The sequence below is a fragment of the Paramormyrops kingsleyae genome, chromosome 8 (genome assembly GCF_048594095.1).
Source record: "Paramormyrops kingsleyae isolate MSU_618 chromosome 8, PKINGS_0.4, whole genome shotgun sequence".
NCBI classification, from domain to species: domain Eukaryota; kingdom Metazoa; phylum Chordata; class Actinopteri; order Osteoglossiformes; family Mormyridae; genus Paramormyrops; species Paramormyrops kingsleyae.
The window spans coordinates 17,892,547-17,907,245 of NC_132804.1; the positions used below are offsets into that span (position 1 = coordinate 17,892,547).

The 14,699-nt window shown below is 43.6% G+C and overlaps 1 protein-coding gene across 3 annotated transcripts; it reads left to right on the forward strand.

Moving 5' to 3' along the window:
- Positions 1 to 1,528: 1,528 nt before the first annotated feature.
- Positions 1,529 to 9,440, forward strand: mettl1 (methyltransferase 1, tRNA methylguanosine). Of its 3 annotated transcripts, none has more exons than XM_023833324.2 (6): positions 1,529 to 1,719; positions 2,011 to 2,144; positions 3,000 to 3,184; positions 6,790 to 6,903; positions 7,812 to 7,913; positions 8,116 to 9,440. In XM_023833324.2, the coding sequence occupies exons 1-6, from the start codon at positions 1,640 to 1,642 to the stop codon at positions 8,224 to 8,226; spliced, it is 726 nt and encodes a 241-aa protein (XP_023689092.1). In that variant the 5' UTR covers positions 1,529 to 1,639; the 3' UTR covers positions 8,227 to 9,440. The 3 variants fall into 3 exon arrangements, with proteins under 3 accessions (XP_023689092.1, XP_023689100.1, XP_072571472.1); XM_023833332.2 differs by having other exon boundaries at positions 6,835 to 6,903; XM_072715371.1 differs by lacking the exon at positions 6,790 to 6,903.
- Positions 9,441 to 14,699: the final 5,259 nt, after the last annotated feature.

Consider the following 14,699-nt stretch of genomic DNA (forward strand, 5'->3'; position numbering starts at 1 on the left):
CAATATGCTGTTGGAAACTGCTTTGTGTGGAATTTTAGGGATATCTGTAGAATTTCTGTAAGGTTGATGCTATATTACCTCCACAAACAATATCAGAATGTTGTTATTAAACTAATCACAAAACAAATGTGATACCTGCATTCACAGCTTGATCAGCACAAAATAACCTCAATTTAGCACCTGCCAACATCAATGGGCTGCTACCTTGGCAGGGGATGGAGTCATGCACACCAAGTAAATCATTTGCTCCAGTCATTACCCAAAATTTAAGGCTGTGGATTGTCCTGTGATCACAACAATAACAACACATAATTTGTTTCACTAACTTTCATCATGCTTCCAGCTTTATTTGCTTTTCAGACTATTTACATTTTGATTGATTAAATCCACAAGATTGCTTTTTGAAGGCGTTATTATCCCGCACTTCAAAGAATTGCCTCAGACCACGGAGTATCTCATGCTCAAGCATAGACATTCAGAATTACAAATACATTTTAAAGCCATTCTTGTGCCAAGTCATCTAGATGGATGGTGACCCTGAAAAAGGAAAGTGACATCAGTATTACCGTTAATATTAAACCGAACAGCCTCAGCGAATTGTACACGATCTCAAAGATAGACAAAGCTATGATAAACAAAGCCAAAACCATTTTTTGAATATCTGATTGCCAAAAGCAACGTGAGAGGCAATTACGGTTTCATGTTTTGAAATATAAATTTCAGAGGACTAAACGTACGTAATATTTACCGTAATTATGAGAACACCATAAGCAAGCTTAGGTACATCAAGATCAGAGTCAGCTATGAGTCATTTTGTAACAGATTTCAGGACCAGTAAACTCACATCTTGTAACAGTGCCTAAAATAAAGAAGTACACAGGGACAAAAAGAAAATCTCCCCAGAGATGCCACGGTTAATGCATCATTACATAAAACAATTATGCGCATGCATACTTAAAGTAAAATTACGTAAATGTAAAATGATAATTTATATCGAACAATTCTATTTCTGTTGTGTTTTGTGTTTCTCAAGTATGCGTTTTTTGAAGCTGTAGTCTAATACACTAGTGACCTTAGAAGGTTTTTTTTCCCATCAGTACTGCAATATCCGTTACACAAACCGCTTATCTGGGTGAGATCATAAATCTTTTGGCTTGGATGTTACAGATCAGGTATGAAAAAAGAATTATCGCAATTATTCTTGTGCCAAGGCCAAGCCGCATCAATTTTCTCAGAAAAAAAGGTTTATTTTTCTCCCATCTGTTCACTATGCTTAGCCTACCGGATCTTACTTAGTGCAATATTACGTTAAATGCAAGATAATTAAGAGCAGTAATTTCAATATGTTACTGAAATCTACCAGACATATTTTTAACATTAATAACAAAGCATGTAATATATGCATAATATTTTCGCCTTGAAAATACATGGAGATATAAACTCAGTATTAAAGTGTAGAAAGTAGCCAATCAGAGGAAAGGAGGCCGGACATTGGCCCGTCTACGTTACGTCATTAATGAGCGACACAATGCAGCAGCGTGCTGCCTAGAGTGTGGTCTGGGTGGTTGTTGCTGTATTTATTTTTTAATACTTTTATTCAAAACTTAGGTAAAAAAGGTACTTTCCCCCCATATAAAAAATGAGCGTGTCAATGCCACAGAAGCGTTACTACAGACAACGAGCCCATTCCAATCCCATGGCTGATCACACCTTTGACTAGTGAGTTGTTCGTGGGTACATTTTTTGCTCCGTTCTGAAACGGAATGAAAAGTTGCTATGGAGTTCTCTCCCATTTGATTTTTTTTCTTAATTGATATTCATAATACGATATTAGCTCGTAAATTTAAAAACATTGTCCTCTTTTGGCGGTTTTATAGCAATTTAAAACCATTTAACATTTTACTAATAAATTTCTGACCCATTCTAAGTCATATACCCCAGGTTTGTAAAATTTCCACTTTGGTTGTGAATTTGTGCACAGTGTGTTTTGTTTGCCTTCGCTGTTTTTAGTCCGCTGTGCCCAGAAGAGATGGACTGGTCTCAACTGTACCCGGAGTTTTTCAGTGGTCCTGGAAACGCCAGCGCAAAAGCAGGCGCTCGTGTGGAGTTTGCTGATATTGGATGCGGTTACGGCGGACTTCTTGGTAAATAATTTTCTTCCGTCTTATGCCTTACATTAAATTTAGATTCAGTGCTAAAACTAAGCGTTTTATGAAAATGATACTGGTATGATCATTCCTACCGTAATCCTAGATGGAGTTTTGAACAACGTTTAAGTGTGAACGTGTTGATGAAAACCGTGTTACTGTGGGTCATGGACCTCTAAGTTTCTTTTTTATTCAGACCACCAACAGAGGGAGCCGATGGTTTGACTATAAACAGGAACCGTGGCTGTTTTACTCGCATCATTTCAAATTTGGCTGCCACCCATGTCCAGTTTTGTTAACATTTTGGCTCACGTTTGAAATATCTAGCTAAAATTTTGCCTTTCAGCATAAAAGTACCTCATTTAGAAGAGTTATTAAAATGTGGTAATTTGCTGATATTACTTGTACAGGACTGTTCTTATGCAAATTGCACTTTGAGCATATTGGTCACATGGTTTGTATGCATATTAAACCTCTACTAGTTATTACTGGTTAGGTTTGTCAGAGAGTCTCGTGTTAAAAACCTTTGTCTGTCCGCAGAGACCTGGCTGTGATGTTTTATGGACTATTTGTTTATAACTGCATGATAATTACTCTCAAATTGTTAACATAGTCTGGTATGCTTAAAGTTTCACCATTTTACCACACATCAGCTTTAGAGTCAGTGGTTGGCTAACTATATTTCAACATTATTATGAAATCATTTTCACTTTTCTTCAGTTTATAGCAAAACTTTTAAATAAGCTTACTTATCAGATTTTCTTAACTGTCGAAACATGAATTATTTAGTCCTATAATGAGCTGTCAGGTTTGGGCTCCTCAGACTAATTGTCTTTCTGATGCTCTCTCCAGTGGAGCTCTCCCTGCTCTTCCCTAACCAGCTGATTCTGGGTCTGGAAATTCGAGTCAAGGTCTCAGATTATGTTCAAGACCGGATCCGCTCGCTCCGTGTGGCAGAATCCGGTCGGTACCAGAACATCGCTTGTCTGCGGAGCAACGCTATGAAGTACCTGCCGAACTACTTTGCTAAGGGACAGGTGAGGCCCAGACCTGCTAATGCTTTTTCCTTCACGATGGTGTCTTATGCCAAACCAGTGTTTCTCAATCCCCTCCACAATGCCCTCCCACCACCACCCAGTCCACATTTTTGTTCTGTTCCTACATCCACACACCCAGTTTTTATCACCTGATCATAAAACCCTTGAATACCTGACTGAGAAATGCAGACTGAGTAGTATACTGAAAACGTGGACTGGGACCGGGTGTTGAAGCATTGCTTAAGTGCTAACTGCGCAGCTAAGGACTTTGCTAAAGAAGAGTGGTGATGCGGATGGGTTTGACCAAAGTGAAGCACAGTTTATGTGGCGGAAGTCAGCTTCCTGTTCCTGTTGAGGTTGGTCAACAGCATTGATGAGTCTTTTGGAAATGCTGCACTTCTGTCACAGAGAATCATGCCTGCATTGCCCAACAGAATATACGCTTAGCAGAATTATGCCAAAAGAGAATTTCCCATTTGCCATCATTTTTCTAATTGATATGGGCGTGATATAGGCAGCTTTGCATCCACTGTATAAGCAGATATTTAAAACATTATCTTAATCTGGAATCAGAATCAGGTTTATTTGGCCCAGTATGTTCTCACACACAGGGAATCTGTCTCTGGTTGTCAATGCTAACATACTTGCAGTAGGTACAGACATAGTCAAGACAAGACAACGATCACATACAGTTCTGTTGATATATAACTAGCTTAAAGTAAAGGGCATGTTTGCTAACAGTCTGTACTTAAAACTGTGATTCCTCACTATGTAATATCTCGGAAATGATGATCCGAGTCTTCACAGCAGCCCAGAGCTGTGGGTATTACGGCACTGCTGTTCCTGTAATTAAGGATGAGGTGGTTCTCGTAGCTTTGGTGCGCCTCTCCAGATCTGATGCTAAATCAATATATGTCTGAAGACCGATGAACAGAATAGCCTCAGATAAGTGTGACCTCGTGGTCTGGAGGATTAGCCCTGCCTCTGCCTTGTTTGCCCTGGACCCATGAGTCCAGCCCTTTCTGTTAATGTGTAATTGGCTCAGACCTCTAGACCCAGTTACAACATTCTGAGCTTTTAATTCCAAATAGAGCTTCATAAGCGTTGAGCAGAATGCTTCCCATGCTCGATAAACGGAAAAGTTGATTATCCATTGGGATTTTGGAAAACTGTTAGATAAACAGACCTCTTTGCAATATGTAGGTTAATGCTCCAGTTTTCAGTCTGAATGGGGGGATGGTGCTTTGTGGAAGGAGAAGGATATTTAACTTTTGCTGACTTGTGATTTTTTCCCCCCCCATTGGAAACTGTATGAGTGAATCGAATCGAAACAGATACGTTTAAATTGGTAAATGCATAAAGTTACTGGAATTTAAAATGACCTCATTTCTTTTCCCTTAACATCCTGTATCCAGTGTTTAATGAATAAAGAGCCTGCAGATGGAAGCAGCCTTAAGTTCTGTGGTTATACGTTTCGCTGCTTAGATGAAGCTGTTATCAGCAATGAGCTGCCAGTTTGACCTGTTTTGCTGTCATGGGTCACTGTGCAGTACTGTGGCATCACATCTGCAGGGTGCTTTGTGTGATTCCTGTCGTGTGTGATTCCTGTCGTGTGTGATTCCTGTCGTGTGTGATTCCTGTCGTGTGTGATTCCTGTCGTGTGTGATTCCTGTCGTGTGTGATTCCTGTCGTGTGTGTATGTGAGAGAGAGAGAGAGAGAGATGGAGGGGTGCCGACATGCAGGTTAGCCCCTGTGTTTTCTGTGGGAGTCTCCAGACTTGCCCTCACCTTGGATTGAATAGGCGCTGTGGAGGATGGATGGGTCTTGCCTGAGAAACCCAGGTTAAGTTCCTCACTCACGGAACCACAGCAGATTCACCTGAGTGGAATTAAACTTGCAGGTTATGGCTGCATGTCCTTTTCTTTCACCTGCTGCCTTTCGGTTTGCTCGGCGCTGTGCGTGACGGTCCAGTTTTGAGCCCGGACTGCTGAAGTGTCTTTGGAAGGGAGCTGGCTGGTGCTTCATCTTCCACTGGGGTGAGAATGTCAGGCCTTCCTGGACAGTGAGCCACAGCAGCCTGATATGACAACTCTCCAGCACAACTGCACCTCCAGATCAGCCCCTGATTGGTTTGGGATCCCCAGGGAAGGTCTTCTAAGCTCAATATAGATGTATTCAGATTTGCTTAACACAGGTTAGCCTTTCATATATTGCAGCCAACGTCTGTTGTCTGTTCCACCATTAGTGGGAATCTTCTTCCAAGAAGACCAGAAACTGCCGTTCCTGTGCCATTCGCCACTTGCTTCCATGTGTAGGTGGTTGTGGTGGTTTTCTTTCTTTCTTTCTTTCTTTCTTTTTTTTTTTTTTTTTAACAGAAGACCAAATTACCTGCACGTCTTTCTGCTGTCCTCCCAGGACTGAAACAGCTGTAAGGTATAATGCATCCATCACTTAGATCTTTTCTCTGTTCGTCAGTGGCGGCGGGATTCTGTTTCTCTCCGCGGCCGTCAGCTGTCGCTTAGCCTTAGCGCTGTCTCACAGTGTTCGCATTGTTCCAGCGGCCCGTCTCATACGGCTCCAGCCACCTTGGGGCGTAAACACAGAAGCCGCACCACAAGCCCGTCACTCCTCTTCCTTTGCTTTTTCAGAAGATTAACAGCTTTGGATGGGAGAACGCCCTTTAGCGGAATTACTCATGGAAAGTATAGAAGTGTGATAGAAACTGTATCTCTTTCTTTTCCCCGACAAACTGGTACTCAATACCCCCCCCCCCCCCCCCCACACACACACACACACACACACCTGATGAAGTTGGGCCAGTTCAGTAGTTAATGGCTTAATGCCTCTGTTACTCCTAGTTGATTGTATGTTTTTCATGCATGGATTTTTGTTGGCCAATGCCTGTAAAATCCAAGAATGAAGTTTTCAGAACATCCAACGTACAGATAACTTATGAACGGACTGCCGTAAAACCTCTTACTTTAAACGTTGAGTTAAATACGATGGTTTGTAATAACAAACGCACACTACATTGTCACATGAAAACATTTCATAGCTTCAGTGGATTGTCAGCTTGACGTACAGTACTGTATTTTGTTACTTTTAATGATTATTATTGTACTGTTTTGTTTTGACTTACCTACAAATTTGGCGTAAAGACAGACTTAGGGAACAGATCTCATTCGTAACATGAGGACTGCCTGTATATATTTTTTACACCAATCGGTCATGCAGATTTTGTGGTGAGTTTACTTTCCAGTTGCAGATGGTAAGTAAGTGGGGCTGTCTGGTTTATTCCTGCTTAGATCAGATTCCCCAGGCTTGTGTTTGCTCTGAGGGCCGCCTCAGCCTTGTGGAATTAGAGATTCTCTTTGACTTGGGGGTCCCGGACCCCAATTCCTATCATCTCAGCTCTAATGCTTCTAGGCAGGCAAACTGGGAAAACCGGAGATCAGTCCTACTGGTTCTGGGCGAAGAGCACCTTTCAGAGTGGGGAGGGGGCAAGACGTGATGTCACACGTATACCAGGGATCACGGAGCGCTTCTGTGATGATGTTTTGGCTCTTGTTCATTTCCTTCTGTGACTCTTGTGCATGTCGCCCAGCTCAGTAAGATGTTCTTCCTGTTCCCGGATCCTCATTTCAAAAAGACGAAGCACAAGTGGAGGATCATCAGTCCCACGCTGCTGGCCGAGTACGCTTACACGCTACGAGTCGGGGTAAGGGGGCCCGGGGGGGGGGGGGCATGCCGTGCCAGTGCACTTAAGTACCATCGGCGGGTAGATGTGCCCTGATGGGTCCACTCTCAGGTTTCCCCATGAGGCACACTGCCAGAAAGCTCTTCCAGGTGGAATGAGGTGGTAGCACTGGGGGGGGGGGTCCAGAACAATGGGTCATTTGTGTTTATGGACACAGGTTATGGACGTGTGCTGACTGTGCACTCAGCAGGAGAGAGAGAGAGGTTCTCCTGCCGGGGGGTGGGAGGGAGGGGTCCCGCTAACACAGGTATTCTGCTGCATCAAGGGCAAGAGCGAGGGGGCGGAGCACTGCCCCCCACTCTTTGTTTTATTGAAAAAAGCTGAGCCAACATACCAAGCTCTGTCCATTTAAGAGCACTTATTATGTTCTTAGAAAATTATCTCTTAATAATACTCTGTAGAAGCAAAGTAAACTACAGAGACACCAGTGATAAATTTCAGGTTGTTTGCTGGTGGTTATTTCTGTCCTGTTCGCCCTCTTTAAAGAAAGAAAAAAACCTTTGTACTGTTACGTATATAAGGGAGCACCAGGGCACTGGAGAACATCGTGCTGCACGCACACCTGCACAGACGCACACGTGGAAATGCACACAGGCACACAAATGCAGAAATGCACACTCACACGCAAAGATACGCAGACACAGAAGTGCATAGACACACAGAGAAGTGCACACAGCCTCGATATACAGACACCAACACAGAAATACGTGCACAGAAATGCACACGCTCACATGCACAGATTTGCAGACCCACACACAGAAATGCACACAAATGTGCAGACACACGCAGAAATGCACACAGAGGCGCAGACACTCACACGCTCCCTGCGGCACTCTGCATTCACAGTGTCCCCCCCCCCGCCCCCGCAGGCTTTGGTGTACACCATGACCGACGTGGAGGAGGTTCACCTGTGGATGGTGAAGCACTTCAGTGAACACCCTCTCTTTACCAGGGTCACGGAGGAAGAGCTGGTGAGGAAGCTACTCTACAACCCATCCCCCTCCCCGCCCCTCAAAACCCCAACCCTCAATTTTTTTTTTTTACAAGTTCCCATCGCTGACTGTAAAATGTCTCTACATGACACTGACACCAAAAGAGCAGTGTGGCGTGGTCTAGTGCTCCTTGTACCGCATCTCGCCGAGTCATTTGTTCAGCCTGTGCTCTGCTTGGCAGGCCGATGACATCATCGTGAGCCGGCTCGGCACGTGCACGGAGGAGGGCAAGAAGGTGCAGAGGAACGGCGGGAAGAATCATCTCGCCGTCTTCCGAAGGGTGGAAGACTAAACTGTGCCATTTCAACTTCAGGAAGGTGGACTGTGGGGCTCCACTGGAAAGCGACAGGGGAGCCGTCAGGGACAGAGCAAAACCAAGGGGGGGCGGGGGGGGGACTTGTTCAGTTGTGTCCAGTCTTTTTATACTGAGCTCCTGGTTGCATGGAAGCAAAGGATATGTAGGTCAGTCCTGCACATCGGTACCACAGCAGGCAAAGATGACCCAGGAATGTGCTGAGCACTCATCTTATGTTTATTTAATCTGTACGTTGGCCCCAATTTTTTATTTGAAAGAAATTTTTATTGTTTTTTTTCCCCTGCAGGCAATGCAGGTCTTAATTAACCTTATATCAACATTTTACTGCTCCACCCGCCTTTCATCTCCGGCACTCTGAGCGTTTATGCAAATCTCTGTTCTGACTTGACACCCAGTGAGCGGGAAGAGTTTTGGCTCGCTGCCTTGAATGTTTCTGGCTGGAGCACGGCCACGGGGCTCACGGCGCGACGGGTGCGGGGCCGCGTCGCCTTGGCTCTGCCTGTGGGGGTGTCGGCTCGCCGTGCCTGGGCCACACCCCCTCTGTGTGGGCGGGGGCCATTTCCGTCACTGTGCCAATGGACAGCAGCACCAGCGGCGCGTGTTAAGTACTTAGGACTGCGACGCCAATTCTCCATTATCCTCTCCCAGCAAAACCATTAGATTTTTTCCGTCATTCTGGGCTCTTTATGCAGGTTTCAGCAGGTTGTGCCTTTTGCTGCTGCAATATCAGTGCAGTTGCTTTTCAGTATTAACATTTTAATTTTTGTTTTGGCGCGATGCACTGAGGTACCAGATCATGGAATAATGCTAGTAATAATATTACTAGAAAATAGTGAGCCCCCCCCCCCCCCAATATATTAAGCTTGATATGTACTGAAAATGCAATGCAGCCTTCAGGATTTGGTTGGTTCATTGTGGTTTTGTTTGTATATGAATCAATGCACTGCTGCAGACATAGTGGCCGATACATTCCGGCCTTCTGAGTTGAAAGCGTCTCGCTGGCTGAATTCTTCCACTGCAGACCTGAATGATCATAGTCTGTCCCGGTAAAGGGTTTTGTTTAGCCTGCAGAAATTGCAGACTGGGGCAAGACCACACATGTATCCAAAGAAGAAACAGAAGTCGAGATATTAGAGTGCTTTTGTTTTAAAAATATATTAAAATAAAAGGATCATTGTTTCAAAGCGTGATTCGTCAGTCTACACATTGTCTCATTCTGTGTAATTAGGGGTTAGGACTTGTTTTATGTTAACGAGTATTGACAGGTGAACGGAAGAGCCCGTTTCCCTTCCATTGTCACGGTGCCTAAGAGTAATATTCCCCTTTTTTGGGGATGGGTATTGAAGCTTTGTGCGCCGAATTGTCTTCAGATGTGAGCACGCGGCTGATCCTTTTCACTGAAATGCAGTGTCAAATCAGTAGGAGTTTTCTGTTCTGTTAGAGTGGGTTTTTAAAAACCAGCACCAAGCCAAATGTGCTCACTATACAAGCTGATAGACGTCTAACAAAGGGCTTTTCGGAGGGATGGCTTCACTTGAAACGAATCTTGATATTAAATACTAAGTGCCCTTTTTCTTTGTTTTTTTTTTTTTTTTCCCTCCAAAGGCTTTAACAGTAATAGTGATGATGCACATCGCAGTTCTGCACTGGGTGGTTCGCTTCGGTTGCACATGTTCCTACTGTCTTGCCAGTAGCCCTTTCAGCAGAAATATTTTGCATGCATTAGTTACAGGAGATGATTGCAGTTGGTGCTGGAAAGGCATCAATCATTGCGATGAGTAACGATTCCAAGGGCGGGGCCCCTGTCCTCATGCGGGATGGTATCGCACATCGCGTCCTAATCGCCACCCTTTCCTTTCTGCTCGCTCCCTCCGAAACAAATTCATAGGTGCTTTATAAATCCATAAAAGCTGTCATTTTTTGAGCATTTTAATTTGACAAATAACCCAAATGAATGTCAGTTATGTGGCTTCTGTTTTCTTTAACAATAACTTTTGGCCGTTTTAATATATTTATCGGCTTTGTATTGTGAGTCATCGTGTCATGCGATGAGCGGCATACGTGCCATCGTCATCCGTTGGGTATCGAGCTCTGTGACGTCAAACGGCAGCTTGCAGCGTCTTCTCCTTTCCCCTTGGGTTTCTCGGGAGTGTCACTGGAGCTCATATAATCGACAGGTAGCACGGTACCTGCTACGGTACGGAGTCACATCCCAGGGTGGGCCCCTGCTTGAACGTGAGACTGGACGGACCTCGGTGTGGTCATTTCTGATGTCCTTTTAGCCCTTGTGCACGCAGGGGTGTGTCTTGCAGATGATGGGCCAGTGCAGCCCAAGTCGCACGTACGTTCCTGTAATGTGCCCGGCGCTTCCCAGAATATGGAATAATTTATCAAGCATGTGTGTTATATCACAGGGCTTGCTGTGTGAACCGCTGCCAACTGTATACTCAATCTAGAGCAGTTGCTGTATCAGTGGGGGGGGAGTTTGCTACATGAGCATTTACTGCTTAAACCTCGTCTCCCAGTGTTGTCACTAGTTCTGTCAGCAGACAACATGTAAAGCCCCGGAATCTGAATTCTCAAAATTCCCTTTTACTCTGGATTTGCATGCAAGCAAATTCCATGAGACAGTTTCTGCAAAAAATTACTGTTTGTACCCAATTCTGAACAAATCTACTCTATAGCCCCTTATGGTGACTCCTACCTATCTCTTGCAATGCTTTGTTTATATGACTCCTTAATTATTTTACCTGGGATCCAGGTACCAGGTATGTCATCGTTCAACATTTTTGAGCGGGGAATCCTCGGCCTCCTGGAGCTGGTGATGCAGGAGTGATATGGGAAGATCGAAGGCTGCGATGAACTTTCAGCCACAATGTCTTTATAGAGATATCTTTGCATTTTTTTAAAATCCGCTACACTAATCAGTCAAGGTATTTCTTCAGATCATCGGATGGATGGTGGTTGCTCACGTAGCCCGCATTTTCTGAAAGTTGCATCGGCAGTGGAACTCTGCTCTTACTGGCTTTACAGGCTTACAAAAAAAAAGTGAATGTCATGGTTTCTTTGTATCGGCGAATGATTAAAATTGCAACTGTGTTTTATTTTCTGTTTAAATGCGCCTCTAAGAACTAATCAGTTCTTGCTTTATTTGTTTTGGGTATAATCCTCCTGTCTGTTTGACTACTGGCCTGCTTGTCATTCTGGTGCATTGCCAGTGGATTGGGGAGTTTGTTTTATCCATCCGTCTATTCGTATATCCACCTGGTTTAATATATTAATTAGTCAATTAGCTCGTTAAGTCCTTGGGAAAAGTATGAGTCCCCACCTCGTGCCTGTCAGAAAAGACGTGGGCGAACCCTGAGTGCCCATGAAGAGACGGGAGATGGTCTTGCCGTTCATCGCTATTCATAGCTCTGCCAAGTGGCCGGTCATCTCACAGTTACACAGCTGACCAACGATCACAAGAATTTGCAGCGCTTTGCCAAACATTACTCACTGAAAACACAGTGTACTCAAGCAAAAAGCCTTGTTTTTCTATTGCTGTTTATTTTTGCTTATCAGAAATGACAGGCCAACTGCTTCATTAGCATGCGAGTCCTCAGAGCCGTGATGTAAGAATCTGCTGCGTTGCCTCAGTGTGTTTTCTTAGAATTTGTTTATTAAACAGAACTGTAAGTTCCCCAATCACACCAGATCAGTTATAGCAAATGTAATTTTCCATTGTTAATGCCTGTTTCAAAATGCTATGTGTATCAGTGTGTTTTTAATGCACTGTTTGTTTAACTGTTATTTGGCATATAGAGCAAACTTTTAAAAGTGTGCTCTATAGCTCAGGAATGTGGTCCAAGGGTGTAAATTTTGGTATGGACAGTAGGACCCTACTAATTCCCATATTTTCCCATTAATTCCCATGGAATGTTTCCAACTTGGAAAATTTCCAAAAAATCCCCAGCTTCACTTCCCATGGAATGGAAAGTTTCTGAAAATGTTCCGCCCCTTTGCAACCCTAGACTACCTATTAATATTTTGGTATTACCCTGTGTGTTTAGGAAGGTGGGGGATTCGGGGCTAATTTGGGGCCCTACCAATATTTAATATCAAGACTACCAATATGTTTCCATTAATTACCTAATAGTTAATTATTACACTTCATATGGGTAGTCAAAAAGATTTTCACCCTCTTCTTACAAGCTAACACATTACTCTTTTTATTTATTTTTTTTACACCTGTTGGTTATTAAATAACTATGACAAAATGCCTTGAAATGTTCAGCAATGGCAGCCATGTACATTGATTTAAAACATTTAATGATAAAGAAAGTCCATGTGTAAGAAAGGGCCCCTTTGCAAACTAACCTTATGCACATGGTGACCTTGTACATATGGCACTGATGTTAGCTTGCATTTACAGACATAAGGACCTGGTTTGTTCTCCATAAATGGCATGTCTGACCATATATCTGCCTCACACATCATAAGTGTAAATGTCATTTCCAAAGCTTGTATCTGTTCAATATTTCTGTTACAGATTTCCTCTTCACTGCACACAGCAGAAGTGAGGATGTTGCTGATTAATGGGGAACGCCTAAAGGCTTTGACGCTTTGCTGGACCATTAAAATGGCTTGACCTCCATTGACCGTGTTGTTCCAAGGGCAAGGAGACCTATCATGTTCCACTTTCAGGCACACGTATGCCACAGCCTGAATATGTAAGCTGTGGGCTTGACCTTTGCCGTACTGGGCACCGACCAGGTCCTGTGGGCTTGCGGCCAATCAAACTGCATAGGGTTTGACAAGAGTGCTAGTCCTGGTCTATTCCATGCTATGATAATTCTTTTATTTTCCTTTTGCACAAGTACAGGTACATTGGAATTCTTCTCTTTGCCGACACCATCTTGCTCTCCATAGGTTGGGGGTCAGCGCAGGGACACAACATGTAGCAGCCCTGGAGCTGGGGGGGGGTTAAGGGCCTCGTTCAAGGGCCCACAGACATGTGACTGTTCTGCTCAAGGGCCCACAGACATGTGACTGTTCTGCTGAGGCTGGGACTCAGACCAGCCATCTTCCAGTCACGCGCACAGAGACTTAACCCCCTGAACCACTCAACACCCCCTCTGCAAGTACATATTTACTGAAGGCAACCAAGGAAAATCTTCACACAAGTATGATAACCAGCATCCTGTGCTGTTGTTCTGAAAGTGTTTTTGACAGTTTTGAAGTTGTAAATACTTTTCTGAATACAAAATCCTACATCAGTCTCCTGACCATTAGAGTTAAGCAGCATTTTGTTACAGTTATTAAGGCAAGCTGTCTATGACATTAATTTCATGTCCTGATTAATTCATGTCCTGTCTCTGTGATTGGACGGTCAGTTAGGGCCTCAGCAGATTAGGCAAATGGGCGCAGGGCCTCTAACTCTCACAAAGCTCCAGGCGAGCCAGATTATTGGCTCAGACCCCGGTCAGCTCCGACCCCAAGCTTCACTCTCAGCTGTATATATGTAAGTGTATGTCTTAAAGAAGAGCCAATATACCAGTACTTGTAAATGTGCAAAAGGCAAGTAAAATACCATTTCATTGTGATGAATGAAAAACATCTTGTGGTAAATTGTAACCTTTCAATAAACGTGCATCCAGAGCTTCTGATGACGATGATGACAATATTACATTAAATTGTTGGTTTAAGACATTAATTACTGCCCAATGCACACTGGAGATGAAGTGTCTTGAGGAATTGCTACAAACACATTCTCTTCATCCGCAGGTCATATCTCCAGCTCCTGCACATTCATCTAACATCCAAGGGTGGTCTCTGCATTCAAACTGACATGACCTTTGACTTTAGGTGACATTTCCCCTATATAGCTCTCTTTGGTGAACCTTCACCCATTTAAGGAAATCTCTGCCTGATGTGCAATTTTAATAACTTAGCTTTGCTAAATTGTCAGGTGTTGGGTCCTAAGTTTCATGAACTTAAATACATTTTTGAAAAATAAAGTGACCTTTTGCTTATTTCTGTTATGATATTATGAGATGGTTGGAATTTTAATATCTGCAGTCGCATTCTGTCTGGAAAAACTGTGGTATATCCTGGTTCTTATGAAGTTTTATGTAGGCCAGTCTACAGTATGGGGGAAAGGATACTCCATCTATGTCGATTTGTTTTTCAAATGAAAAAAGTTTCTTTTTCTGTCTTGGTCATACCTTACGGAATTCACATCGCAACTACACTGGGGTATTGGAGGGGCATGTACACCCTATTCAGGGGACCCAGCACTATATAGGAGCCCCCTCATTTATACACATAAAAAATAACATACATCTGCTCGGTAAATTCTACTGTAGGGTAATTTCTATGGTGCCCCCCCCCCTCCCCCTGTTCAGGGTCCAATGTGACGTTTTGTCAGGGGGTCCAGAATTTCTAGGTATGCCCCTGTCACTACATGA

What these genes read in the sequence shown, in the direction of transcription:
- mettl1 (XM_023833324.2), top strand. Translation starts at nt 1,640, where the DNA reads ATGAGCGTGTCAATGCCACAGAAGCGTTACTACAGACAACGAGCCCAT. An exon ending in CGGTTACGGCGGACTTCTTG is followed by an intron (nt 2,145 to 2,999) that starts GTAAATAATTTT and finishes TGCTCTCTCCAG; the next exon opens with TGGAGCTCTCCCTGCTCTTC. An exon ending in GGGTCACGGAGGAAGAGCTG is followed by an intron (nt 7,914 to 8,115) that starts GTGAGGAAGCTA and finishes TCTGCTTGGCAG; the next exon opens with GCCGATGACATCATCGTGAG.